Consider the following 27,819-nt stretch of genomic DNA (forward strand, 5'->3'; position numbering starts at 1 on the left):
TGGCAACTTCTGTACAACAGTGTTCCATGTGCTGTCTCCCGTGCCCTTGGAGGGATGAAGGAAGTAGAGGCCTGTGCCCTCTTCCAGAGCCCTCTGTCAATATGGTCTTCAGAGCGTGCCTACAAACAACTGCAGGGGCCTGGTGGTAAGCTGCCCGCTGTGCCAGCCTGGGGCCAGCCTGGGGCCCAGAGGCTGACAACTGCTCCCAGCTGGGAACGAGCTGGACAGCACTGGCGACCTTACTAGAGCTGCCTAGCTTCAGCCACAGTCTTGCAGTCAGAAAGACCTCTTCCATGAAAACTGTTTTAATGAAAACAATGCCAAGGAACTCAGAGAGAGACAGTCAGAGCTGGGAAAAAGCTGGAGAACTTAATTCAAGGAGGCTAAAGCATGGCACAGTCCACCCCATCATGCAGAAATCCCCCATCAGGAGTGGCAATTCAGAGTAATGCTGCCAGATGTCATAACCGAAAATACTTTATTTGACTTCAACAGTAAAGTAGGAACATCAGATTACACATCCATTGATACATAAATGATAAAAATGTGAAAGCAAAACCAGTTAAAGAAAACCCATAAGCAGCCCAGAACACAAGTGACATCCCAGGGAAAAGCTGCATGCCAGCACCCTCTCTCATCCAAAAAAGCAAACAGTAATCCCAAAGAAACCAAGCGCTAGCATTTCTTTTGCAGCTATTTGTTCTGGGTTTCAACCCATAGACAATCACTTTGTGTGGTGCTACCAATACAAGACAGAAAAAACCCAAAAACCTACCCACCACAGATCATGGCCAGAATTCACTTCTGTGCAACATGAGTGTTTGTAGAAAAGGCCCCCGAAAATCCCACGGAGAGAAATTTCATGGCCAGGTTGAGTCAAGAGTGTTTCATCAGCTTGACTGATAGTTTACATGGGGACAGGATGATCTGGAAGTCATGGGTCAGCACCAAAGGGCAAAACCAGCAATGAAAGGCAGCTTCAGCTGTTACATGGCTTGTAAAAGTGAAAAGCTGGAAATAAGCCACCAGTTTCTTGCACCACTAGTGTCTCTCTGCTGAAAATGGTTTTCAGGTTTCCTGCTTTTCCAGTTTCCATTTCTCTCCTCTTTAAGGCACATGTGTAGAAACTTCTGATTGCAACAGCCAGGAACAAGTGCTCAGATCACCTCCACGATATTTAATGATTTTGGCATACAGCAAACCAACAGGTTGGGTTGTTAACACTAACATTTCTAATCTTCAGTGACTAGTAAGGCAAGAAAAAAAGAAAAAAAAACACAAATCCCAAACTAACCACAATTACAACAGGAAGCCCCTTTGCATAGCCTGTTAGCAGACAGACACCACTACAGCTGAAGGTCCCAGCTCTTCAAATTACAAAAGGCTCAGCACAAAATTGAATTGCTCTCTGCAGAGACCTGGAATTTTCAGTAGAGCCTTGATGAGCTTTGGTGCTGATCTGCCACCTGTGGTAATGGGGCCCTGCTTCTAAGGCACCTTTGGAAAAATAAAGTCCTCTCCTGCATCTCCATTACAGACTACAGCTTAAACGATGTTCTACAGGTAGACATTTGACCTGATTTCTGATACACATCCTCTTCTTGTACTCCCTTATGTCTGGAAGAGCTGGAGCCTGACATGTAACAAAAGGAATAATTTTTAAAATGCTAAGATAAGTGCAAGAAAGTGGATCTTCAACACAAGCCTGCTTCCTCATGCTTTGCTCCTGCTCTGTGCAAACTCACCTTTGTCCAGTCCCCAGCACAACTGAAGCAGCAACTCTGGCCAGAAACAGCTTTAAAGCAGAACAAATTTCAAGGCAAAACTGAAAAGGCAGTTGGTGTCTCCCTAGTAATTAAAGTCTCCATGCATACTCTGAGCCACTGATGGCCTAAGAAGAAATCTGCTGTTTCCTGGACGCTGCAGGATCCCACCCCTGCAGTGCAAGGGTTCAGCAAAACCTTCAGGTCTCAATAAAAACAAACAAACAAACCACTAAAAACAAAGCCCAAAAAACCAAAACAAAAACTCCCCGAAAAACAAGAGGCAGTGCTGAAGATGATCCCCAATGCAATGAGTGTCCCTGATTGCAACAGCCTTCAGCACAGGCCAAGGAAGTGCAAATTGCTGTGGTCAGAGCTGGTGGCAAATCTTTCACCAGAAGGAATTTGTCTCTCAGTTCTGGCACAGAGCTTTAAACCAGCTCTGAGAGTGTCAGCGCTTGAGGCTCTCATATGGTGACAGGAAGGGAAAAGCAGGGTGTCTGTACAGAGGTGCACTGACTGAAAGTAGTACTCTGAGACGTGCAGGCCCTTCAAAGCCTGAGAAAACCAGAGGGGGGTTTCCGGATAGAGGACACACATTGCAACAGGCTTTAGGCAAAGGAGAATGGATTGGATGTCAGCCCTGCTGTATCTCAGCACTGCAGGAAATTTCATGGACAAATATGCAGAGCAAATATAATACATGGCTTATATAAAATGACGCACATAAAAAGCCTACTAGTCTGAAGATAAAGGAGGCCTTGAATCATATCCTATTATGCCCTAGTTTAATCCAGCATTAACTATATTGCTTATGATATACAAAGTACTTTAAAATTATTTAAAAGTATACAACAACAAAACTAATAAGTGAATTCAAGTTTTATGTATGACCTTGCGAGAAAAATTTAGTTTTTAGGAAGCTTCAGACAATGCTTAAACCGCATGTTAATTTCTACCACTGTTAACAAGTGTCAGTTAATTTTAAGGCCACAATATCAGCCCACAATTAAATTAATTGTTATTTTGGGGAAAAAATAAACACAAACCCCAAACACATTCTCCACTCCTCCCAAAACTCCAAGTGTTGTGCTGAGAAAAAATGTCACTATCATATCCAGAAGGAAGGTTATCTGAAGCTAGGGGATTTGCAGATACTCTCTGCATAGGATGGGAGCTACACAGCTTGCTGGCAAATTCCGGCAAACTCTAGCTCAACTCACTCAAAGCCTCCTTTGAGACTGTAAGAAATAATGACATTCACTGAATTGAGACTTGATTTTTCAACACTTGCTCTGCATACAGAGAAGATGTTTGTTTTGGTCACTGAGAGAAAAAAAATCTATGATATTATCTCCATTAAAAAAGAATCTTATGCAAAGAGTAAACTCATACAATTTTAGCAGCATTTTACAGTCCTTCATAAAGTAAAACCAGGAATGAATTAAAAGAAACGTTTTCATCCACCTCCTTTAAAATACCAAATACTACGGGTTGTAACAGTTAAAATCAGTAAAATTTGGGTCCAGTAATTAACTCAACATGGAGAGCACTGCAACAAATAGATCAGATTCAACATTTTTATGGCAAAGTAAATATTTACAACTCTTATGTACAGCTTCTAGACTTACAAAACAATGGAGAGCTAGAAAGTTGTATAAAGTCAAGTTTAGAATAAAAAAACCCAAAACACCACCACCACCAAAAATAAGCACTTGTCCAACCAATCTGGAGACACTTTGGCATGCCAAAAAGAGGCCCTTTTGTGTGTGTGTGTTTGTCCATTGCAACTATTATAAAACCAGCAGACATAAAGCATCCACGAGGCCAGATGTCCTGGGCAACATAGGCAAGATGTCTCTTGTGCCTGTAACTGTCTCTTGTGCCTGTTAGCTGTTTGGTGAGCCAATATCCACAGTGATCTTGGTATACAAAGGGTACTTGTCAGTTCTTAACACCTTGTAGGATAGTGTATTTAAGCCATCAGAGCTCATTGTCTCCCTTGTGTGAGCAATTCTGTCAAACCTGCAGAAGGGGGGAGGGAAGCAAAGAAGGTAAGAAAAACGTTTACACATCCTGAACTTTGCATGACATTTCAATAGCCCTCCCAGCAGCACCTCTCCTGTTTAAAGAACAACCTGAGTATTAGTACGGGTCCCACATTTGGCCAGCCTAGGCAGCAGGCAAAGGCATCCCTATGGGGTTAAATTTTAGCCAGGAAGAAAGCAGCCAAGCTTTTAAATCACTCAGGTCCTTTTCTAGCTCTGCACTAGAGCACAGGTTTACTTAAGCCAAAGACAAGCTGGAAACAACTGCTCAGAGATTAATTTGCTGCCTTTAAGGGAAAAAAAAACCCAAACCCCAAACAACCAAAAAAAAAGAGGCTGGAGACATTGGTGCCACAGTGAAATCTTGGGGAAAAGGTCTATAAGAAGGCAATAAAGTGTCAAGGGGAAAGAGGACAGCTTCTGGTGCAAGGAACAGAAGGGTCAGCAAGGGAGGAGATGGCCACAGGCTTTCCACAGTCTGCTTTTTTTTGCACAACAGCAGCGAGAAAGCCAAGCAGCCAGGGCCCAAGGTGCCCCTTGAATCTGCTGTGGGACAGGGGGAGACGGAGACGCACCTCTCGGGGTTGGGTTCGTTCTTTCGATCCCGGGAATGCCGAATCATTCTGCATTTCCCAATGACGGCATCTGGGCGGGATATCCCCATACCCTTAAACACTAGCCTGTAAAAAACAAGCACATTAAACGTTCATGAAAGGTGACGGATGTGGGATGCTCTGACACACCTTCCACAAATGATCACTGGGTTTTGCCTTGTGTTTTTTTTTTCCAGGATGTGGCTAGTGCATGTGCAGGCTTGCCAATATTGAAAGGTGGGAAAGCCAGTCCCTTTCCACAAAGGCACATTAGCATGGGAAAACAGACATCCCCCATCAACACCCAGGATCTGCTAGTTAGCTGCACCCAGCTCCTCCAACACCCACATTACCCTTGCTCCAGGCTGCAGAATGGAATTTGAATGGGAGGCAACTAGTTTTTAACCCATCTGGAAAGAAGCCAGAAGAGCATTCATTTTTTAGGATGTGAAAGCTGCAGTGTTGGCAGAAACTGAAGTGAGCGGTGGTGAAGCAGCACAAGGGAGGCACAGATCCTGATGTTCTCAATGGTCTCAGTTGGGACCCACCGTGCAGGAGACAGCCTGTCTTGTTTGCATGCTCTCTGCAAATTACCTGCAGTTCACAGACACCAATGCTGGAAAAGCATCTGGTTTCTTCCTCATCGTGTCTCCCTTTTCATTTCCATTAAGCATCATCTGCTCCTCAAAATCTGAGTGCCTCAGAGAGGACTACCATCTTGTGCTGAATGCCCTGCCCCACTGGAAGGTTGTCCCGTGCTTAGTTTATTAAACAGAAATGCTGAATCTCAGGAAGGTAGAAGCATTTTTGGGCAGACCCTTTCCCAAGCCCAGAAGGCCTCAGCCTAGAGAAAAGACCACACAGAGTGGTTTTGCCTTTGAGAAAAGGCCTGATCTTCAGGCAGGGGTGGTCCCAGCCTACTCTCTGCAACACCTTCTCCCTCTCCTGCAGTTCAGAGCCCTGCTTGGCTTCCTTCCAGGCAGAAACTGACAGCTTGTGGCATCATTTAGAGCACCTTACAGCTTGATAAACTAAGGACCAAAGGTATCCACTGCCAGGCTGCAGACCCAAGTGGGAGCTTCAGGCTGCATTGGGCTAGGTGGATCAAAGTCAACCCCCCCGCCACACATTCTAAACCCTCTTCCTCTGGGTAGAGCTGGGAGACCCAGAGGCATGCTACTGCAGCCCGCACACTGGTGTGGGTGCTCACACGGCTGTGCAGCAAAGGAGCAAGGCATGTGTGGGGCAGGGGTAGGATTTTTCCAGCTGGATGCATCCCCACATTTCCGGGAGCCGGAAATTAGTTGCCAGCACCTAGCAGGAACAGGCTTAGCCAGCGTATCCCATACGTGCCAGCTGTCCCTCTCCCAGAGGAGAGGCTTCTGCGGTCAGGGTGAAAAGACACTCTGTGGCCCTGCTCCCTGCATTGGTGCAAGAGCAGCAGGTCTGTGCTCATTCTCACCCTGAAGGCACTCTGGGTTCCAAGGGAGGTATTTCTTTACCTGTTATAAATGTCATCATCTTCACCACCCCAGCCCCAGTAATTGTTTGGGAATCCATTGATCTTCGTGAATTGCTCTTTGCTTAAGGCAGACACACCTCCAAAATACTGATTGTAAGGCAACCTGGAAGCAGAGAGGAAAGGCCATTAGAGGAGGAGAGGTGGTAGCTGAGGAGCAGGCTGCCCACCTGAAAAGGGCTTGCTGCTGCCCTTCACCCCAGCCCATAGTGAGCTAGTACCTCCTGCAGACTGTGTTTCAGTGCCCCAGACTTGTCTGAGGCAGAAGGGGCTAGTGGGCTCAGTTCCAAATGCATCTGGGGAGTATTTTGAACTGTCAGTGACTGCCGCCCTTCACTAAGAAATACACCGTTCTCAAAGGACAGCCTGGTGAGATGGATGCCACCTTGCCAAAGGACAGATGGGTGACATGCATGCCCTGGGAGTGATGACAGCTCAGCCAGGCCTCAGGGGTGCCACAGAGCAGCACCATCACTCACCTCCATGCTCCCCAACACTCTGAAGGAAAGCTTGCAGCCCAAACCAGAGCCATCAGTGTGACTTGCACACAGAAAGCCCAAGCAGCTCCTGCTGGAAATGGGGGACAGTTCCCCAGAAGATTGGGGACAGATGAAACTCAGATCCACAGCACAAGGAGACGGCCCACACAGGGGTTACCAGGACCTACTGCAGACCTTGTCTGTCCTGCTCTGAGCAGGCCTTAGGTCTGGAGTGAGCAAGAGGTTCTGCCACCAACACCATTGCTGTGTCTTTTGCAGTACTGGCCACCATATGATTAGCACTTCACAGATGAGTTTTAAAACTCCTTCTTAGGCATTTGGGATAGAGAGGAGGAAAAAAAAATATTTTAAAAAGGAAAAATAAGACACATTTTTATTTACAGCAACTTGCTGAACCCAAATGTATGCTTTAATTTAATTTAATTTTGTGTGGCTCTCAAGTACCAGGCAGGTCCTTCAGTGGCCCTGAATCAAGCAGCCAAAAATATTTCATTCTGCTTTTAAAATAGTCTGATGCAGTCTTTCTAAGGCTGCACATGATTCTTACTGTGTGAGAGTGTCTCACTTTTCAGACTGGATGGAAACACTCGCTATCTTCTAGCTTCCAGCCTGAAACACAAGAAGGGATATGCAGGCATCTGCAAAACGACAGGCTCTTATTCCTCGCCCTGTTTCACTTTCCAGGAGCCATGAATTCTAGTAAATGGCTCAGCTATGTTCCCCCCTGCTCCTCCTCTCCCCTCCAGCTGATCAGGCCCTCGCAGCCACCTGCTCCCCTGCAGGGGTGTGCACGCCGTGGCAGGCTTCTGCCAGAGACATTTTCCCATGCTTTCAGTGGTAAGTAAGGATGTGTAACACTGCGCCTGGCCTGCTAGGCTAATGACATTAGAAAAAAATGCCCTCCAAAAGGTGTCTCACCGAAATCCAAATTTATCCATGGAGACAGAGAGGTGCCTTGGCTGGTTGTAACATTTGTAGGTATTCCTGTCATCCATTGGGATGAGGTCTACGTCACTAAACACAAAGCAATCATAGTCATACTCTTTCAAAGCCTCTGCGAATCCTATATTCAGCAGTTTAGCACGGTTAAATTCTTCTTCACCATCCTAATTTAAAAACAAATAAAAATAGTTAAGTGACTTCAATGTTGACATCAGCAGTTTCTCATCTGCTGCCAGATGCTGGGTTAGCATGCCCGTGATGGACTGAGCTTGATCCCCAGCCCCACCTCGCCCTTCCCCGCAGCACCCACAGAATGTCCCCAGCAACCCCCCTGGAATGCTGTCCATGGACCGATAGCATCAGAGCCAGCTGCAAACCACTGAGGCAGGCAAAATGGCTGTGGGAGACCTGGACCCAGCTCAGCTTCCCTGTCTAGGTGGGAAGCTCCAAGAGGGCAGGTTTGATGCTGAGTGGTCCCCCTGTCTCATCCCACACATGGACACTTCGAGATTGAATTTTGTGAGCAAGTTTATGGACCATGGGGGCAAGCAGCTGGGGCTTCCTGAAGCAGCAGAGAAAAGCAGAGAGAGACAAGTGCCTATGGGAGAAAGCACCTGGGCTACAGAGAGAAACCTTGGCAGTGCTTTAGCTTACAGCCAGCACAAGAAGCACAGGGCAAAACCTTCCTGTGGCCAGGGTTTCAGCACTCTCTTCCCAAGCTCCACCACAACAGGGCTGCCAGTCTGTGGCATGGCCTCTGACGAGCAGCACAGGTGACCATGTGCCAGACCCACATGGGGAGCTCAGGCCTGCCGCTGCCACATCAAGCCCCAGGCCACCACGCACACATGGGCAGTAGGGTGCAGCCTGGGCCCTGATAAGGCTTTGTTACATGGTTGTGACAGATAGCCTTGCTTGCTGCATGACAGGATGGTGCGAGCTGCTTCCTACAACAGGTACAGCTTATGTGCCAGACACCACCTTCTGCTGCAGTGCTCGGCTCCTCCTTTGCTGCTTCTCTGCCAGCTGGAGCACCACATGAACCGCCGTGTGGCCTGGGGGAAAATGAAACCAGGAGAGCTGTCATAGTGATGGGAAGGACCTGAAAAGAGCTGACAGCACAGCAGGGCACGTCTGCCTCAGGGCAGGCACAGGGACCTGTGGGGAGCCAGGCAGGTCAATCTCCACTTTTCTCTCTCTCTCAGGCAGAAACATTTTGAAAGCACATGTGGCTTTGGGCACAAGCACAGGCTCACAAATTGCTTATGTATGTTCAAAAAACAACCTGAGAATACCAATAAGGATTTCCAATCCAGAACTCAACTTTACAACAGCAGCTGCTTCAAACTCAACCCCAGCCCTGTTCAGGGGATTGGAGTGGGCAGAAAGCAACTCACATGGCACTGCTGAAGGAGGCTGAAGAAACTTTCTGCCTCTGAAGAGGCAGAAAGCAACTCACATAGCACTGCTGAAGAAGGCTTTTGCCAGCCTGGGAACAAAGACTATCAAATCCTTTATCTTCTAGCATATCCCACTTTTCTCTCTCCTCATTCTCTGAGAAGTGTTGAGCCAAAGGACTCCCCCTACTATAGAAGCCCCTGCCAGTACCCATGCCTGGCATGGTACATGAATCAAGGATGGGTTAAATACTGTGCCCAGGGAGCAGCAACTTAAAACATCACCTCCTCCTAAATAGCTTTGCCTGGTTAATAAAGAATCACTTTGGAAACTGTTTAAACCAAACTGGTTAATGGACCTGCGGTTGGAGAACCAAGTCAGGTTCCTGAAACAGCCACAAATATCTTTCAAATGAAAGGTTTTAACATGCAAGTGTCAAACCAAGGCCTTCAAAAGAATCATCACCTGCCTTGGGCATAAATGACTTCACAGGGAGGAGTGAGCTTTTGTGGGGGAAGATCTAAGCAAATTCTCAGCATCCTCACCTGAAACAAAAAAGGGTTCACCCAATAACTAAGGTGGTGGGAAGATGATCATCATGTATAAGCCAGAGGAATGAAAACTTGATTGAAGTAAATGAAGGCAAATCAAACAAAGAGGCTGAGGAGAGGAAGTGGCTGAAGCTGTGGGGATGGAGTTCTCTCACTCCATTGAAGAGGGCTGCCCAGCCCCTGCTGCCCTGCAGCTCCAGGCCTGGCTACAGTCCGAACAGGCCTTTTTCCTGGTGCTGGGGCAAACTGATACGCTCACACCTCAAAGCACCTGCTGGGGCCAGTCTAGGAGTGTTCTCGTTTCACACCCTTTGGCTGCACTTTTCACAGTGAAATTTCAGGGCAAAAGGCACTTCAACCCATTGTGTTACCAGCCATAATTATCTCATGCCTTCAGGTAGCCTCTGACTCCTCTGGGTGACACTTAGGGGTTGGCAATACTAGGAGAAGCTGTGTTTTTAAACCTCTTCCGAAAAAACTCCAAACCGCATAGTGTGGCCAGGCAGATCCCACACTGGGGCCCCATGAATGGAGAGGGACCAGACAGACAGCAAATAGGCACTGCTGCTCTCCTCCCAGATGGCCACACAGCTTCAAATGGTGGGATGCAAAACGTTTGGGCTGGAAAAAAAATAAATCACAACCAAAAAAAGGAATACAACCTTCCACTTCTCCAAGCCAATTTTCAGTAACTTTACAATCATGCAGCAATACTTGCAATGTTGTTAGCAATTGTGACTTCTCTCAGGGCAGGAAGCTGATTTTCTGTCCCAGGAGGTATTTACAAGCTTTACAAGTGTGTATTGCAGGGAAAAAAAAAAAAAAAAAAGATCTGACAAGAGGTTTTGCTTTTTGCAAGAAACTGCTTCTTCCCCTCAGGCAATGTGGAAGCACTGGCATGCCTGCAGAATCTGAGACTCAGATCTCTCAAACTCAGAAATGTGCTGCAGGCTCCCATCTTTGACCGACCCCCAGCTTCTTGAAAGGAAAAAAAAAAATAGAAGAAAAACGCAGACTGGGAAATCTTTCTGTGCTGCTGTCCCTTCCAAGTCAGAGCAGGTCACAGTACTGAAAGCAACACTCAAGAGGACAGATAAAGCAGAATTGAAGAAAACTCCAGTCCCTGCTTTTGCTTGTCAATTCCTTATCCCATGGAGGATGCCTGTTATTTGCTATAAGGAAATCAATAAGTTTTGACTTGCTTGACAGAGAAGCATTATCATGAAGAGCTAGACAGTACTCAGGGGACTACTGCTTTGACAATGCAGCCAAGCTCTAGACATAGCCTCCACACATATTTCCCAGGCTTTCAACTAGAAAATATATAGTTCAAAAATGTTTGAGCTTTTTTTTTTTTTTTTCCCCTTAACAGTCTTTTCCCTACATTCTCTTGTCTTGACACATAACTCATACGAGGTCAGTGCTGGCACCTAGCATCTGTTTCTGACTCATGATTTTACCCTTTCTGTCTCTCCCAGTGCCTCCAATTCCATACCTGTTCCCTGGTCCTCAAGAGAGTGGCTGAGGGCGGACAATCTGCTGCCTCAGGCCTGGAAGGTCTGATGCTGACTCCTTCTCACACCAGGAGATAATCAGCCCAAGCAGAAGAACATCCAGGCCTTTTCACTTCTCATCTCTTACCTTAGCGGGATCTGCTTTGTTCAGCCAGACCTAACAAAGAATGCTGCTTTTTTTTTTTTCCCCCCAGTGCCAGACAGATAAAATTGAGGTTTTTGGAACTGACACTCAAGCTAACAGGCTTGCAAACCATCAAGAAGCCAGCAGTCCCACTTTTGTCCTGCTTACCACTTCCATGCAGGAGGCAGCCCTGTGGCTCTTCTTACAGACACCACAGCAGTGCAGAGGGCTGGTGGCTGCACCTCTCCCACCTGGACCCTAAACTTGCTGGGTCTCAGGAAAGTAATGTTGAGGATAGATGTTTCTGTCTGAAACAAGAGAGACCCATCACCTCCAACAGGCAGTTGCTAGCTAAGTCAGGGATCTGCCAAGACAGACTGAACCACATGCAGGATGTCCCTGTGGAAGTCCACACTCCAATGGACTTGAGCAGCTGGAAACAGATTTCCAGGGCCATCCAGAGACTCCAGGAGACGCTTTGCTGTTTCTCTGTCAGAAGGCATTTTGAAGCCCTGGCTCCATTACATCAGGCAGCAGCCACAGGGGAAACTCAACTCTCTCATCACTGTGAGGGTAAGCAGGGGCCAATCACGTTCTCTTCTCTGCCCCTACACCTGGGAGGTCCTGATACTCCCTTGCAAAAAAACATGAAAAACAATGCCCCAACCACTCCACAGTCACATGTGCACATGCATATACACTCTGGAAAATCACTACTGAGGTCATTGCAGACAATGCCAGGGACCGGTGGAAAAAGGTTGAACAACTGTACAGCTTTTAGGGAATTTACCAAGTCTCCCCTTTCTCAAATTTCAGTTTTGCTGCACAGGCACTAGCACAGGCTGAACCATAGCGAGAACACTCATTTCTAGACCTGAGTGTCAAGGTGGCAATGGCCAAAAGGTGCTAGAGAACATATGGGTCATTTGCTGAGGTCAAGTTTGCATGGCATCACATGGGTGCTACTGTGACCTCACCTCAGGTTTATCTGAAAGATCCTATGACTGCTACTCCACACATGGGGTTTGGGTTTGGGTGGGGGTGGAGTGTAGAGGGTAAAGCATAATAGGTATTTTCCACTGGCTCCTGTTACACACTAGACATTTTGCAAACATCATTCCCCTCCTGACTTCAGCCAAGTCCTACTCTGAGGCATTCAGGCATGTAAGAACATCATGGTGGAGACACAATAGACTCATGATGGAAACACATTGCACTGAAAGGAAGAAGTTTGACATTACCAGTGCAGCAGTAGCAGGGCTCAGCGCTCGTCTTTCTTTCTATGAGATGCAGAGGACAGAAGAGCATGTAGGCAGCGTGTAAGAACCAGATCACACAGTAATTCTCCTTGCTTCAGTGATTGCTTTGATATAGACAGGATTAACAAGTAAAGGTAATATTTCCCCACTAGAAGGAAAAATAAAATAAAAAAAAAAAAAGGGGGGGCAGACGCAAAGGGAAGGACAGACAAGAAAAAGAGAAAAGCAATTGTCAAGATGGCAGAGAAACAGGACTGTTTTCCTACTCCTGGCAGAATCAGCATGTTTTTCTGCAGCTCTCTCAACTCAGTGTTCCCATTCATCCTCAGAGTTGCATCCAGTGGATTTACTAACACTCGCCACTCTGCCTCCACCAGACATAGCTTATCAGAGGCATGTAGAAGGAGCATGCTTATCTTACAGATGAAGCAGCCTTACTTGCTAACCTACACCTGACTGCTGGATGTCTCCAGTACATACATACCCTGTGTACTGTGTATCACTCCCACTCAAACTTTGCTCAAAAAAACCTTTGCTTCAGTAACTTTTCTGAGAGTTAACTTTGGAGCATGCAGATAGCCCCACAGCCATAGTACCAGAGCATGGGTACAGAGAAGAGGAGGAGCCAGCAATACAGGGCAATGTAAGCCAGCATGCACCATTGCAGCAGCAGCGGAAACTCCAACCGGGCCTTGGACGCTGCCTGCTACTGCAGGCACCAGCACACCTCCACGTGATCAGGCCCTTGGCTTTCCTTACCCCTGAACACCACTGATGGGGAAACAACAGCCCTAGCTGCACCACTGGCTCTTTGCAATGGAGATGGCTGCTGGCTTGCAGCAGTGTCCCTAGGCCATGGGCACACAGCTCTCCCTGGCCCTCCAGCTGGACCAAAAAGCAGCAGCCCTCGCCACAGAGCCGCTGCTGGAAGCCACCATGTCACCCTCACTTCTGAGCCATACTCAGAAAAGGGAAGCGTGCTGCTCCTGAGACACCTTCACCCCAGTGACCAGCGGGCACTGCAGGTCAAGCAACCCTGAGGCAACCAGGAACGTGTGGCACCAGGAACTTGCACTGGCAAATGCTGCATGTGCAAGGAAATGCGGCCTGAGGGACAAAAGGCTGGGGTTGGCCCAGTAAGGCTGGACCACAATAGCATCAGCTGCTCTGCACATTACACAGGAAGGGTCTCCTTACTTTTGGGGCACAGCATGGCAGCCTGCTTGCTGCAGAGATGTCTCATGCTCTCAGCAATGTGGATGCCAGGACACAAGCACACTTGTCTGCAGACACCAACGCACCTTGCCCACTGTGCTTGGGAGCTACCATTAATTCCCCAGGAAACACTTTTGCCTGGATCTGTGGCACCTTGGATATGAGCAAAGTAAGAGAAATTGTCATAACAGAGTATTGATTTGTTCTCTAGAAAAAGATCTTCCCTTTCAGTTTTGCAACGACAGTATCACTTGGGCGATCATTTTAAAGAGCCGTGGTATTCAATATGCCCAAAGACATAATTTGATCCACAAAATTAAGGACCTGCATTTAAAGAAGCATGTTATTTCACTTCAGTCTTTACAGAGCTGAGAAAAGAGAATATAAATAAAGATGTGAGAGAAACTGCACTGTGAGACTGTCCAGCCAGTGATCACTGATGCGGCTCTCGGAATGGCATCTGCCCTTTCATTCTGAAGCCCATGAAAATGCCTACATATTTTAAGCTATGCCAAGTCTGAACAACACCCACTTAATTTACACCATGATGGTGGGTAAGTAAGACAACCTGTTTAGAGTGAAACATGCCTTTCTTTTTTAAATTTTTTTTTTAAAGACAGGTCTAAGGCTGTCAGATATTGAAGGGAAAAAATATCTGCCAAACCAACCCCGCCCCCCCGTCACTGCTTGTTTCTTTTCCATTCTGTTCACCTGAAGATAATTGCTCACTTGCTCCACTGAAACAGCTTTGCTTTTTCCTTCCTGACACTTTGTGCACTACTACTAACATGAACAGAAGCTGCTTGAGACGTAAGCAAAATCCTATGGCTTTATGCCTCACCCAATGCCAGATCAGGCATTAATGTTATTTTGTCACCTGAAATGTCTCTGAATGCAATTCCTGCAGCAGCTGAGAAACAGTAACCTTTGGAAAAAGATATTAGATGGGGTTGTGCTATTAGGGATTCTTCTCACCAAAGTTTCTTTCAACAGAAGCTATTTAGACTGACCTTTGCCTGACCAGAAAAGGGGACCTCACGGTTTCCATCAAAACCAAAGCAAAATTGCTCATGTTCTTTTTCACTGGCCGTTTTTTGGTGCTACAGCCTTTTCCTCAAAAACAACCTTATCCTTGCCTGCTGTAACACTGCCATTCAGCATAAGGCAACCAGTCCTTTTTTAGGAGAAATGGGCACTGTTATGAGAGCAGTAAAAAGCCCTGTGTCTTTGGCATCTTACCTGGTTGATAACATACACTCCATAATCTAACTGTTGCCTTTGGAGAATTGGGTGAAGGTAGTAGAGCCAGTACTTTAGGTGCTCCTCTCGGTTTCTGAATGGTATGATTATTGCAACTTTCTGAAGTGCTATACAGTCCTTTGGAGCAAAATGACCTCCTGCTCTGACCTCTGGGTTTATTCTTGCTACTTCATCCAGGTTCACAGGCTGGGAAAACTCCACACGTAGTGCACCAACTGGAAGAGACGCACAGCAGAAAGCAAATTAGCACACAGAAGCTGTTTCTTTGAGCACACACCCCTTACATACCTTTGGTTTTTGTTTTGTTTTTAAAAGCAGAGGTTTGGATCCAAACAACATCGCAGTCATACATTGAAGCTCAGACCAGCCATATCCAAAGCAACCGCATAACAACATTCAGAGCAAACCTGCAGATGCTGTAGCCTCTTGGTACTAGGTACCAGCCAAGTTGCTGCTGATAAACACATAGTGAAAATCCTCCTATCTGTGTAGCAAACCAACAGCTGTGGTCCCACCAACATGTGTGCCACAAAAACAGCCTAGAGAATAATGTTGCTCCCTGTGCCTTCTCCCACCTTGCAGTGTGAGTCAGGCACTTCAAAGATAGTCCTGCTTGCCTGCCAATGTAATCACTTAAGACAAGTCCATCCACATGTAAAGTGAACAAAACTCCCTGTCTTGGTCTCTGTCTGGGGATTTCTTTTTTCTTACAGATACTTACAGTGTTCTGTAGGCATGTTCATTATTTATTAGAAGTCCTGTATTAGAACTGCGAAAAAAAAACATGCCCAGATTTGCATGCAGGTTGGCAATTCCTGTCTATGGTTTCAAAAGTGGCAGGTTTTGAAACCATCAAAATAATTTGTGCCAAACCTGGTGCATAATACTGAGAAGCGCCTCTGACAACCCAGAGAGGACGGCAGCCTCTGAGCCACTCTCCTGGCTTCAGCTGGCATAAAGTTAATTTCCTTCATAGTAACTGGTATAGCATTTTTAGGATCAGAACAGCGTGGATAACACAAGGTTGTTCTTATTACTGCTAAGCAGTGCTTGCAGGAGCGTCAAGGCCTTTTTTGCTCCTCACGTCACCATACCAGCAAGTGAGCTGGGGGTGCAGGAGAAGCTGGGAGGGGGACACAGCTGGATTAACTGACCCCAACTGACCCAAGAGATATCCCAGACCACACAACATGCTCAGCAGATAAAGCTCTGGGAAGAAGGAAGGGGATCCACTGGGAGTGATGGCATTTGTCTTCCCAAATCACCGTTCTGTGTGCTGGAGTGGGGAATAAACTCCTGTGCTTGCAACCGTGGCTTTTGCTTTACCTATTAAACAGTCTTTAAGCTCAGTCCATGATTTTTTCTCACTTTTACCCTATCCAATCCAGGCAGTGGAAGTAAGTGGGGCTGTGCAGGGTTTAGTTGCCAGCTGGGGCTAAACCATGACAGCTGCTCAAGGCTGAGCCCATTGTGATGGCTGTCACAATCAACCTTGTGCATACCTCAGTATGTGACTACTAAAAAGGCAGAAACACTGCTTCAGGCTCATGGCTCATTCCCTGGTGATGTATCTACAAAAAGCTACTTCAGTTTGGTTGTGCTGCTTGCTACACAAATCTGTGCTCACTCAGGCTGGAGACTGAGTGAGCCTGGCCAAACGGAAAGAGGTGCTCAGCATATCCCTGTAGGCAGTGAGCAAGCTTTGCCATCTGATTTACTGTGGGCATATTGAAGGCAAGACCTTGCGGAAACTGGCCTAACAGGCAGGATGCAAAAGGATCTTCCTGTCTCAGCATTTTGCACAGCTTAAATGGGTGAGTTTTTGTTTCACTCTCACAGGAGGTGGAAGGTGGTGATTTCTCAGATTCCAGGCACTGGGATCAGACTGCCCATGCCGTCAGCTCTCCAGGGGTTGCCAGCTGCACTCCCTACGATGTACTTCACTGGCTGTCTCCCCAGCTCTGCCTTACAGCGTGAGCTGAGTCCTGTGGATGCCTGCCCCATTGCTGCCCAGCCAGGGGTGAAGGAAGCCTCTCCAGTCAAAACGTGGCTTGCAGGGAGAGCTCAGAGGCTCAGAGGGGAAGAGGCATGAATGACAGGAACTGAAGCAGGAAGGAACTGGGACCAGGACTTGGCGGTGGCAGGATTGGAGGGCAGGCACAGCCCTGTGCCAGTGGGGACAGGGGATGGGGCCACAGAACAGCGAAGTCAGCTGGGGTGGGAGGGGGAAAGAGTACATCATTTCCTGCAAAATTGGGTACCACTTCCATCCTGTCCCAGAATCTGGCCTCGATCCACCTCCATGCCTGCTTCCTCCAGCCCATCCCTCTGTCCCTCAGCATCACCTCCATTAGGAGACTGGCACCTACAGTCTGGATGATGCTTCACAATTCTGTGCATTTAAAACAGTAAAGGGCATTGCACTGGGCATGGTTTGCCTAACTGATCGTGTTGATTGTGTTGGGATTATGTTGGGCATCTGTGCCTAGGGATGTTATTTTCCTGCCTTGCTTACACCTTGACACCCACAGCAGGACTGACCCAGCAGGATGCTGCAGGATGCAGTGGGGTAGAAGCAACACATCCCTTTGTGGGGCCCTGCCAGCCCAGCCTGTTCCCAGGCATCAGGCAGCTGCCATCCCACCAGGCAGGCCCATTCCTGCCAGGCAGTGCACTCTGCCCACCGTCACCACATTCTGCCTCCAGTCACCACATTCTCTTCCCAGCTGCCAATCTCACAAAACAACTGCAAGCCCCATCAGGCCAGGGGCTGCTTTCTGGTTTCATGAACAAAGGCTCTTTTAATGCCTTGTCCTCACTTGGACAGGATAAGGGTGGAGGAAATGAAAGTTTGCCATTTAGTCAAATTTACAGGGGAAGTCTCCCGCTGGCAGCTTGTAAACTCCAGCTAGGCAAGGACAGTCACAAGCGTTTGGACACTGCAAGCAGGCCCTTTTGCAGGCTAGCACCTGCTAACCCCCCAGGGCCAATCACAGACCACTCACCCTGCCAGACCTTGCTCTTGTTCACTCTCAGGAGGCTGGAACAAGGCTGTAACATCAGCAAGAAAAAGATGGGAGAGGAGGAAAATATATTCATGATAAAAATCAGCTGCCGAAGACAGAGATTTGACGGTTTCAGGGTCTTGGAGGACACTGGGAAGAACAGATACTGCTCTGTTCCAACCTCCAGTTAATCAAATCAGTTTTAAAGGCAGCACATCTTCTTGCAAATGGTGCCCTGAGGGATGCAGACAACGTGCAGGTCAGTGAGAAGACCTCAGGCACCGGTGCTACACACATATAGCAAGGCAGCTGCTTCCAAGACAGGTTTGACACATATCACCTGGTTAATACATCCACTGGTATCAGTTAAGAATATGAGAATGTAAAAAAACCTGAATAGGCTGTTTTCAAACACAGAATGGCTAAATTAGATTTCATAAAGCTATGTGGCTGACAAAATATAACAGCAATATAGCACCAGCTGTGAACTGACACTTCTAGTTCACCTCCCAAGCAGGATAAGGCTGAAGCCAAATCTGCAGGCTTTCCAACTGGTGACCAGAGTCACGGTTCCAGCTGCTAAATCATTTTGACCCAAATTTGTGTACCTGGATAGCAGGCAGCCCCAAAGCTGCTGTCTCTCAAGGCTGCTGACTCATGACACCATTTGCCAGTGTCAGGAAAACATGTGAAGTTTGCTGTGAGTGCTGTCCCATCGGTCAAACCTGTATCCCTGTCCCTGTTTATAGGTAAACTTTCCAGTCTGATTCACCCCATCTCAGTCTTTTCTGCTTCTGTCCAAGGTGACTGCCTGACATAGGAGCCACTGTATATTGAGCCCCTGCTAAAAGAAGACAGGTATGACAGAGCTATGTGGACTTGCAACTCTGGTCACCCCCACAGCCTCGGATTTGTAGGCAGACACCTTTTGAGTTTCAAGTTAGAAAGCTCTAATGGAGCACCTTCACAAGACTCCACTGCACATTATTTTTTCACAAGAAAACCTCAAAAACATGAATAAGCTTGCAAAATACACAGAAGTATGGCTTGACATCTAAACATTTCAAGACTTGTAAAGGTTTTAGCTGGCAGCAGTAGGGTAAGAGAGACAGAGAGACATACACAGAGAAAAAGCCTACTCACTCCCACCCCCTCATCTCTGACACTGAGAAAGAAACATTTCTGCTCAAAGGGAAGGTACACAGGAAAAGCGCGCTGCAGGCAGAGATGCTGGGGGCTGTGTCGTGCACACAAACAGGAAGCGGCTTCTCACATGAAGCAAAAGGTGAGGCTTGCACAGAGTAGAGGCATTGCAGCACTGAGCCATAGCAACCTGGCTTACAGTCCCACTGGTCTTCTCACACCCCATTTCCCAAAGGCCGCAGCTGCCACAAGAGCTAAACCTCTTGCTGTGGGAGGCTGCCAGCATGTGTCCTCCCCAGTGCTCATCCAGCTGAACCAAGTCAGATGACTCTTGCACAAAAAGACCAGAATCTGCTCAGTCTGATGCTATTATAAACCTAGAGGCTGATACAGCCTCCCTGAACCACAGATACAAGAAGTATTAGGAAAACCCCATCAGCAATGCCCTGCAGAGACAGAATTGCACTCTCCCATCTCCAGGGCAGCTGAAAATGGGATGGTGCCATGCTCCATCCAGGAAAAGTAGTAGTAGGTGAGACAACATGGGGCAGCTGACACAATGAGTAGCCCTGGGAGGTTCAGGCGGGATGGGGTTGGGGGAACCCCTTCCCCCGGAGGGCAGTGCAGCCCCAGCAGGAGATAGGGAAGGAAATTCACTTGCATGCTTTAAGGCAGGTGCAAATCTCAGATATATAATTTAGTAAGAATAAAAGCAAAAGCAGGGAGGATGGAAAAAAGTCTCTCCACAGAGCAGAAAGGACTGTTTCCATTGCCCTGGCCAAGAGCCAGGTGCTGCTCTCTAGCCGCCAAGCCACGTGCAAACCCGCACTGCCGTGCTCAGACAGATCTCATGCAAAAGGAGAGTTGGAAAAGAGAAGCAGAACTCACAGAAAGGAAAAAAAACCCAACAACCTCTCTCTGCAGGGGCCCAGCAGCAAAGGGAAAGGCCGTCTGGGTCAGTCAGGCATACCAAGTCAGCCCTGGCTGGGAAAACAAAACCAGCTCCACCCCAGAAAACTGTGGGGGCAGGTCCTCCCACCCCAGGCTATGGAGCTCCAGCCCCAAGACCCACATGGCCGCTCCAGGGCAGGCAGGTAGCTGCACCCCACAAGCCTATCGTATTAAAATCAGCGAAACTTCAGAGCTCTACTAGCGCCCACGTGGGCAGTACCAGCCAGGCTTGAGTTGGGGTTCAGCCTTGTGGTGGGGGGATGAGACTGGTGGAAGAGACAGCCCCAGCGCCCCTTACCCAGATGGGTCCCCTGAGCAGCCTACCCATTGAGGCATGTGACCCTCCATCCAAAACACCCATGGGGACATCTCTGTCTCCATGCAAACTGACTGGTAGCTGCCGTGCCTTGCTGCCTGCAGCCTTCACTCTCCCATAAGCATTTAAGAAAAAGTAATAATAATAATAAAAATCCTTAGGTCTGGCTAGAAATATCCTACCGAGAAAATAAAACAAAAAAAATCTTTCCCAAGGACCTAGGATACGTTTTCTTTGGCTGGTCTACACTTCCAAACTTTCATCCCCTCACAGATGCCAGCTATGCCTACACAAGACTTGAGCCTGCTATGCCAGCACATGCCCTGTCTTGGGCAGGCTCACTGGGCATCTGGCACCTGCAGCTGTGGACGCCAAGGGGAAACAGATTGAAAAAAAAAATGAAGGTGCATTATTACATGTGCTGGCAACACTGTCTGCACAATGTACACGTTGCATGATTAACTGAGCAACTACAGTCAAGGAAAAAAAAATTCTTAACCCAATCCCAAGCACTGCCTATTCCAACGAAAGGTCTCACACTAGCACATGGTGTCTTTTAAAAAAGATAAAAAGACTGTCACTTCCCTGAGAAGGTACTTTTCAAAGAGAAGCAAAGTCCTCATCAGTGGCTCAACTCCAGCAGAAGCCTGCTGAAGCGTCTTTGAACTGTCTGCCTTTGAGACGGGCAATCTGCATGCAATTAGCCCTTCTCACTGCTGCTTGCTGCAGCAAAATTAAACTCCAGGCCCTCAAACAGTAAACTCAAAACAAACAAACAGAGAGGCCTGGATCAGAAAAAGACTGAACTACCTCCCACCAGGAACCTTGGGATGGGATGGGATGGGATGGGATGGGATGGGATGGGATGGGATGGGATGGGATGGGCAGATAGAAGCTCTCCTGGACTGAATGGCAGCCCAAGGACGAGGCTCTGCCAGCCCCAATCACGAGACAGCCCCCAGGCCCCCTGCCTCATCTCATCTCATCTCATCTCATCTCATCTCATCTCATCTCATCTCATCTCATCTCATCTCATCTCATCTCATGCCTTTGGAGGTGGCTGCACCTGGATCCCAGTGCTGCCCCAGGGCTGGGATGCACTCCGCAGGTAGCGTGGGCAAGCTTCAGGTGCCAGGTGGGGTGGAGGTGTGTCTGTTTGTCTGTCTGGCCAAAACTCATCCAGAGCTTGCGCACCCCCAAAATCGTGGAGAGCCACTAGTGGTGGGGAGTGTGGGCGGCAAGGACAGGAGTAGGGCATGGCATGCCAGGGGAAATGGCTGCCAAAACTCCACTGCACCACAAGAGCATGGGTTTGTGGAAACATGTCCCATAAAGTCTCTGCAGGGCCATTTCTAGCTTCAGCAGGACACTTTCACAGGTAAGTACCCTCAAAACAAGTACAGTGATGCCCCAGCCTGGGGACTGGTGGCAAGGGAAATGGCAAAAGCAGCCCTCTTTCAGACAAACATCTGCAGTGGCTTCGGGACTGCCTCGAGCTCCTGCTGCTCAGCTGCAGCTAGGAGGCAGCTGGAAGGGCTGTTTGCTGTGCCTCAGCTTCACTGGTGACTATGGCCACTGCTAGCCCATCTGGAGGTGGTAATCCACACCTGTCTCACTAAGGACCACTTCTTGCAGGGGCTCTAGGCACTGATTCATTCAAAGGAAAACACTGACCTGGTGGGGACAGGCTGAGCAGTGAGACTTTCTCCAGCACAGAGAGACAGGGAAGAGCTGGACACTGACGCTGCTCAATCCACATCTCAGAAAACCTCAAATCTAAGCCCCTCCACTCTAACACTGCTGTGGACTGGCCATCTGTCCCCAGAACTCCTGTAACCAACATGCCTCCTGCCCCGTGGAGAAGGGCACACAGGAGGAAGGAAGGGAACAGTAGCTGCAGGATGCTGGCTTAGAGAGCAGGCTGCACTGATAAGGAGTTCAGCACCCCAGAGCTTCCGGCTTAGTTGAAAGGCCACCAGACCCAGAGCACCTCTGTACTGAAGGCCATACATTCCCAAAGATACACTTTGGGGTGGGGGCCCTCAACACAGCAACAATGTCCTCCATCTACTGAGTGAAGTCAGACTAAGGAGCTCCACGTCAGAGAAGGAAAGTTGAGAGCTTAACCAAATAATGCATGCAACTGCAGTTCAGGAAGCTGAAAGCATTTGTCTCTTTCCAAACACAAACTTGGCCCAATTTCCAAAGAACATAAATGTTGCTTCAGATGAGCTCTGGCAGAGGAACAAGCACGGTATAAAATACTAGATGCACGAGACAGAAAACTTTCGTTTTCTTCCCAGGCATCCTGACTGTTCTGCCATGCCCCTGAAACAGCTGCTCTCCAGGAAGACACAATAAGTACCACTCTGAGTTAGCTTGCAAACTCACATTAATAGTCCTTGACCTTCACTTTGAGCAGACAAGAGGATGCTCTTGCCACAGAGGCGGCTCCCTGCCCGCCAAGAAAGCCAGAGGTATGATGTACTCCTGACCACATGGGCAGCCACTGAGCTCTCAGCAGCGCTGCCAGGATCATACATTTGCTCCCTGCCAGACATCTTAAACATATTCTTTGGAGATGTTTAACACAGTTTTTCAACCCCTCCCTTTGAGGCCAAAAAAACCTAACTTCGAGCACACTGGTCCATGTGTTAGCTCCCCCTCCTCCAGCCCTCTACATGGTCTAAGTCTGTTTTACTTTTTTGAAACAAGGCAGTGGAGGCCATGAGCAAAACAATGCCTGTAGCACTCAGGCTTTGGGGAAGGTGGGAAGGAGCAGAGATAGTGGCTGCATTGGAGATATTTAAAAGAAAAAAAAAGGAAAAAAAGAAGGGTAAAGCAGACAATAGCAAGTTCAGATGGGAGGAGGGGTGATGCTGCTTGTAAAGTGAATGCTTTCTCCACAGCCTGGTATCACAAATGACCCTACAGATTCAGACGTCCCTGGTTTCTGTGGCAGCAACCCATCTCAGGGAGACCAGGGCTCATGACTGCAGGTGGACAATATATCAGGAGCCAGATGCCAGGCATGCCAAACCTACCAAAGCCCTGCAGCATGGTCACTACCAGAAGTCTTATTCAAAAATAGTGTTTTTAGCACCTCTTACATTTTTACTCTCTCGCCCCAAATTATGCTCTGGCAATGCTAAAGCACCCTCTATCCCTGCCTATGCAATGTTCACATACACACGGGCCCCAAACTAGACTACTTGTGAATTCACTGATCTCTCAGGCAGCACACAATCTCTAAAAACTTTAGTAATACAGGCACCAAGCATCACCACTGATTTGACAGGGCTACCTCTGCTTCCTCCAAAAAACCCTCTCAATGCATCAGAATACTCTTAATATTTATCTTCAGAGTCTAGAGTTTAGAACAACACATCGCAGGCATCAGAAGCGGTGCACTGAAGAGAAAGCCCATGTCATAGGTCCTCCCCCCTCCAAATGGGACACAAGTGATGGCCCACAAGCTGGCCAAAGAAGCTTCTTTCTCTCAATCATCAGTTTATAGAAAAATGCCTTGCTAACAGTGGGAAGCATGAGTTTCTAGCTAGGACTCTGGCATTTTTAAGAAAGTTGTTTTTCTTGCATACTCAAGATCTCCCAGCAAACAGACATTTGGAAACAGTATTGCTTTTAAAACAGTGAAAATGAGCGCATCTCTAGTGGTTTGTGCTTCAGACAGTTCACTGGTTCATGCATTAACTTAGATTTTTTTTTTTTTTTTTTTTTGCCTTGTGAATAACGCTTAATTATTCAGGTTTATGGTTGTCAGTTTTCTAAATGTAGACCAGGGGGTGAAAAGCCACCAATCAGACACTTGACAGTAACATGTTCAGTGCACTTGGGTCGTCTTTGCCATGAGACGCTCAGGGAGCAGAGGGTGTAAGGACACATCTCTTTGGTCTGCCATCCCTTACCAGCCACGCCTGGTATCTAAATGACAGACAAAAATGGCTGCAGAGACAGATGTATTCTAAAATAACCTGCGTACACAACACATGCTCTCAATAGGGCAGGACTTCAAAATTACATCCCTGAAATACAGATAAGCTGGTCCATGAGATTATTATGCTTTGCAGACTTCTGGCACTGAAAGATAAAGCGTTGCTTTAAGATGAGCTCTTTTGGAGAGGAATCTTACCACCAGAAGAACCTGCATGCTTTCCTACTCCCTCCTAAAAACAACAGGCACATAACTTCCTCATCAACAACACACAAAGAAACACGGAAAAAACAGAAGAAAAGCATCTGACCATTTTGAAAATACTTAGGCCAACGTATACACTACTTCTAGAGAGCAACTTTTAATTATTTAAAACAAAACAAACCCAAAACAACAATCCAAGACTGTTCTACAGTTCCCAAAGAACATAACAGTTTGGGGAACAGACACTTAAAGTATATATCTGTATTTACTTGCTTTTAGGTCTCTCAGAAGCTAAAATTTCACTGCAGTAAGCGGGCTCTGATTCTCAATATTCCCATTTAAGATACTCGTTGGCAGGTGGCTCTAAACTGGGGTGTAAATAGAAAATGCTTCTATTACCTTATGTCAGAGAATTTCTTTATTTCCCCAGCCCTGATTTATTCTTTAATTATAAATGAAGGCAACTGAACTATAGACACTTTCTGAATTTGGCAGCTTCTTGTAGAGGTTAAACCTCATTCAGCTAATACATTTGCTGCAGAGCAAGGCAGCAGGGCTTGTAAACTACTCTATCTAAACATCAGTGGAAAGAAAACTCTGGGCCTTTGAAATGAGTACTTGGCTATTTGACTGTTCAAAAAGCCCAAGCAGCTCAGTCACACATGCCCTGCATGATTCATCACATGCTTCCCAACCATGAGGCGGGGAGGAGGGGGACGAAAGTAAAAGAAAAAAAGAAAAAGAAAAAAGAAAAAAAAAGTGCATGTCAATAAATTGAGGTTTATGCTGAGGGAACAGGAACTTGTTCCCATCAGAGGACTTCTCCATGGGCTTGGGAAGGTGAGAGTCACAGGAAGGTCCTTGCTGGCTCCTGCCTGTTCTGTTCATATCATTAAGGAGCTTTGTGCACAAAAAAATGGCATTTTTTGAATTCTGGGTGGCTGAATTCAGTGTCAGAAATGTCTGTGGAGTGTATACACCTCTCCATCTCCCACACTGCCCTTAAGAGATACATGAGATGTTGATCAGGTCAGACTCAGCTCTGACCAACACGCGAGGCTTAATAGGATTGTTTTACAAATGCCGTTTGCTACCAAAAGAGTAAAAAACAAAAAAAATACTCATCAGGTTTCTCACCTACATGCTTGAAACCTACATGTTACAAACCTTGAAGCTGTGACAGTGCCAGCCTGCATCTGACTGCACGACTCCACAAGTATGGAAGGTAACATACCTAGACATCATTTGCCTCCTGCCTTGTAAAGAGCTACTTTCTACGTAGCCTTGTAGCTCTCTGAATATCTGTAACCACTTCTAACAGCCTCATTTGGCCTTCAGCAGATTTAGCAAATTGCAGTGAGGATGTTAGAAAGACTGTATAAAATCTTTTAATCGATCCTTCAGCAACTAACTCCTGACAACACTTTGAATACTGAGGACACTAAGAGCATTTCTCTAAACTGCAGGCATTTCAAAAGCACATGACTCACTCCTGAGAGGATCAGGGTGAAGTGGAGACGATTTAAAGCAAACCCATATTCTTAAAAGCCTCTCACATCCACTTCATGAGGACAGGCTTGTACAGCCATTTTCAACTTAAAAGTGATCTAGGGGGAAAAAAGTGAAATATAGAAATCAAAATCAACAACAAAAAAACCACAGTTCCTTTTAGTGACCTCAAAGCCACCTTCCTAAAATAACAAACTAGTCGTTTGTTACTCAGATGCATTGATCCATAAACAGCTGTCCAAGGGGCACCATGAATTTCTGTGTTGGTTTCGTAAATTGAAAACAAGCCTCTTCCCCTGTTGTGATCTCTGGTAGAAAATAAACGTGCCTGTGCTAATGTGGCACGCTGATGAAGAGGGAGATGATCCCCAGGGCCCAAAAAACTTGTGGCCACCTCTGCTGGGATGCCGGCAGGTCATGGTTACAAACTCTACCCACACCTTCAGAGGGTCGAATCAAAAACCAGCAGCTACAGGCAGCAAGTTGGGAGAGAGCGTCATACAGGGAAGAAAAAAGCAGAAATTCACCTCGCCCCCACCTTTGCCTTGCCAAAGCCAGTGGATCAAACAGCTACATCTGGCCATACGCCTGCCAGCCTCCCGGCACCCAAGCAGTCCTGGGAAAAGCCTGTGGGGAGCACGGCTCCAGCGCAGATAAATACACGCCAGGCTGCCACGTATCAGGATGCTGCATCACAGTATCAAATACGTGGGAAGCGCCGCTGGGATGCATAACAACTGTATTCATGACCCTGCCTCACTGCGCGTTTTTAAACCTATGCCGCCCATCGAGCAGGTCCGCACACACAAAAGACTGCCAAAGCCTGCCTAGCACCGACGGCCCGATCTTTCCTGCGAGGTTGCGCAAGGAGAGTATTTTGGGTGGAGTTCCCAGAGGAAATTACCCAACCTCTGCAGTAACCAGAAAGAAACCTAGCGGGACGGAGAGGGAGGGCTCCCCGAAAGCGCCGGGGCTTTCTTGCAAGAGCATCCGCGCCTCGGTGCCGCCGAACATCGGCTCCCCGGGGATTCTCCCACAATCCCTCTCCGCCGGGCGCTGCCAGGCTGCACCGGCCGGCCGACGGCACGCGTGGGCAGCCGCGCCGCAGCACCGACCCCCGCACCCCCCGCGAGGACACGCTCCGACGCGGGGCAGCGGGAGCCCCGCGGAGCGGCGGGCGCCTATCCGGCGGGCGACAGCAGGGGAGGAAGCGGAGCCCTCCGGCACTCCCCGTCGGTCTCCTAAGCCCCGGCGGCGCGACACTCACCGAGCAGTGGGGAGGGCTCTGGGCAGGGGCCCGGCGGCGGCGCGGCGGGCGGGGGCCGGGTGGCGGGCGGCGGCGGGCGGGACAGCGGCAGCGAGAAGTTGGCGGGCGGCGGGCGGCGGGGCGGCGGCTCGGGGCTGCCCGGCGGCCCCAGGGCGCTGCCCGCCAGGTAGTAGAGCAGCGTGGCCGAAAGATGGAGGGCGCAGAAGGCGACGAGGAGGCGACAGGCCCGCTGCAGAGAGGTGCCGGGCAGCGACGACTCCTTCATGCCGCTGCGCTGCCGGGGAGCGCCGCCCGCCCCGCGCCGCGCCGCGCCGACAACGGGGCACGGGGACGGGGCGGGGGCGGCGGCGGCTCCGCCCGTCGGGGGCGGCCACGGACCCCGCGCCCCGCCTGCAGCCTCCGGCCGCCCGCCACCGCGGGCAGCAGCGGAGACCCGCCTCGGCAAGCCTTTGCCCCCATCCGGCGTCATCCCACGCCGGCAAATTCTGGCATCCCGCGCCCCACATTCTGGCAGCATGCCTCCCCGGTGTCCACCTCCTTCACTCCCACCGTCATCACACATCGGCAAACCCCCTCGCCCTGGCATTCCGGCCCGCCTCAAGCATCATCCCGCCGCAGCAAACCCCAGCCCCCGTATCGTCCCTCCTCGACAAACCGCCGCCCGGCATCATCCCGCCCCAGCATCACTCCCCTCTCTCCTGAAATCATCCCGCCAGGGAAAACCCCCGCCCTGGCATCATCGCGCCCCAGCATACCAACCACCCCCTTCCCCCAACTCCTGGCATC

The 27,819-nt window shown here is 48.5% G+C and overlaps 1 protein-coding gene across 1 annotated transcript; it reads right to left on the reverse strand.

The window, feature by feature from the left end:
• Window positions 1-461: 461 nt before the first annotated feature.
• On the reverse strand, window positions 462-27,353 carry B4GALT1 (beta-1,4-galactosyltransferase 1). The gene is made up of 6 exons (XM_062017738.1): window positions 27,034-27,353; window positions 14,666-14,901; window positions 7,342-7,529; window positions 5,907-6,029; window positions 4,387-4,491; window positions 462-3,788 (listed from the first exon to the last, which is right to left on the reverse strand). Exons 1-6 carry the CDS (start codon window positions 27,296-27,298, stop codon window positions 3,653-3,655), a joined length of 1,053 nt encoding a protein of 350 aa, XP_061873722.1. The 5' UTR covers window positions 27,299-27,353; the 3' UTR covers window positions 462-3,652.
• Between the last annotated feature and the right edge of the window lie 466 nt (window positions 27,354-27,819).

This window comes from Colius striatus, chromosome Z (genome assembly GCF_028858725.1).
Source record: "Colius striatus isolate bColStr4 chromosome Z, bColStr4.1.hap1, whole genome shotgun sequence".
NCBI lineage: Eukaryota > Metazoa > Chordata > Aves > Coliiformes > Coliidae > Colius > Colius striatus.

Bases quoted from the DNA above. Each gene is read 5' to 3' on its own strand.
- B4GALT1 (XM_062017738.1), bottom strand. From the start codon at position 27,298: ATGAAGGAGTCGTCGCTGCCCGGCACCTCTCTGCAGCGGGCCTGTCGC. The intron at 14,902-27,033 runs GTGAGTGTCGCG...CGTCTCTTCCAG, and splicing joins AGAGCCCTCCCCACTGCTCG to TTGGTGCACTACGTGTGGAG. The intron at 7,530-14,665 runs GTAAGATGCCAA...TTTTTAAATTAG, and splicing joins GAGTGTATGTTATCAACCAG to GATGGTGAAGAAGAATTTAA.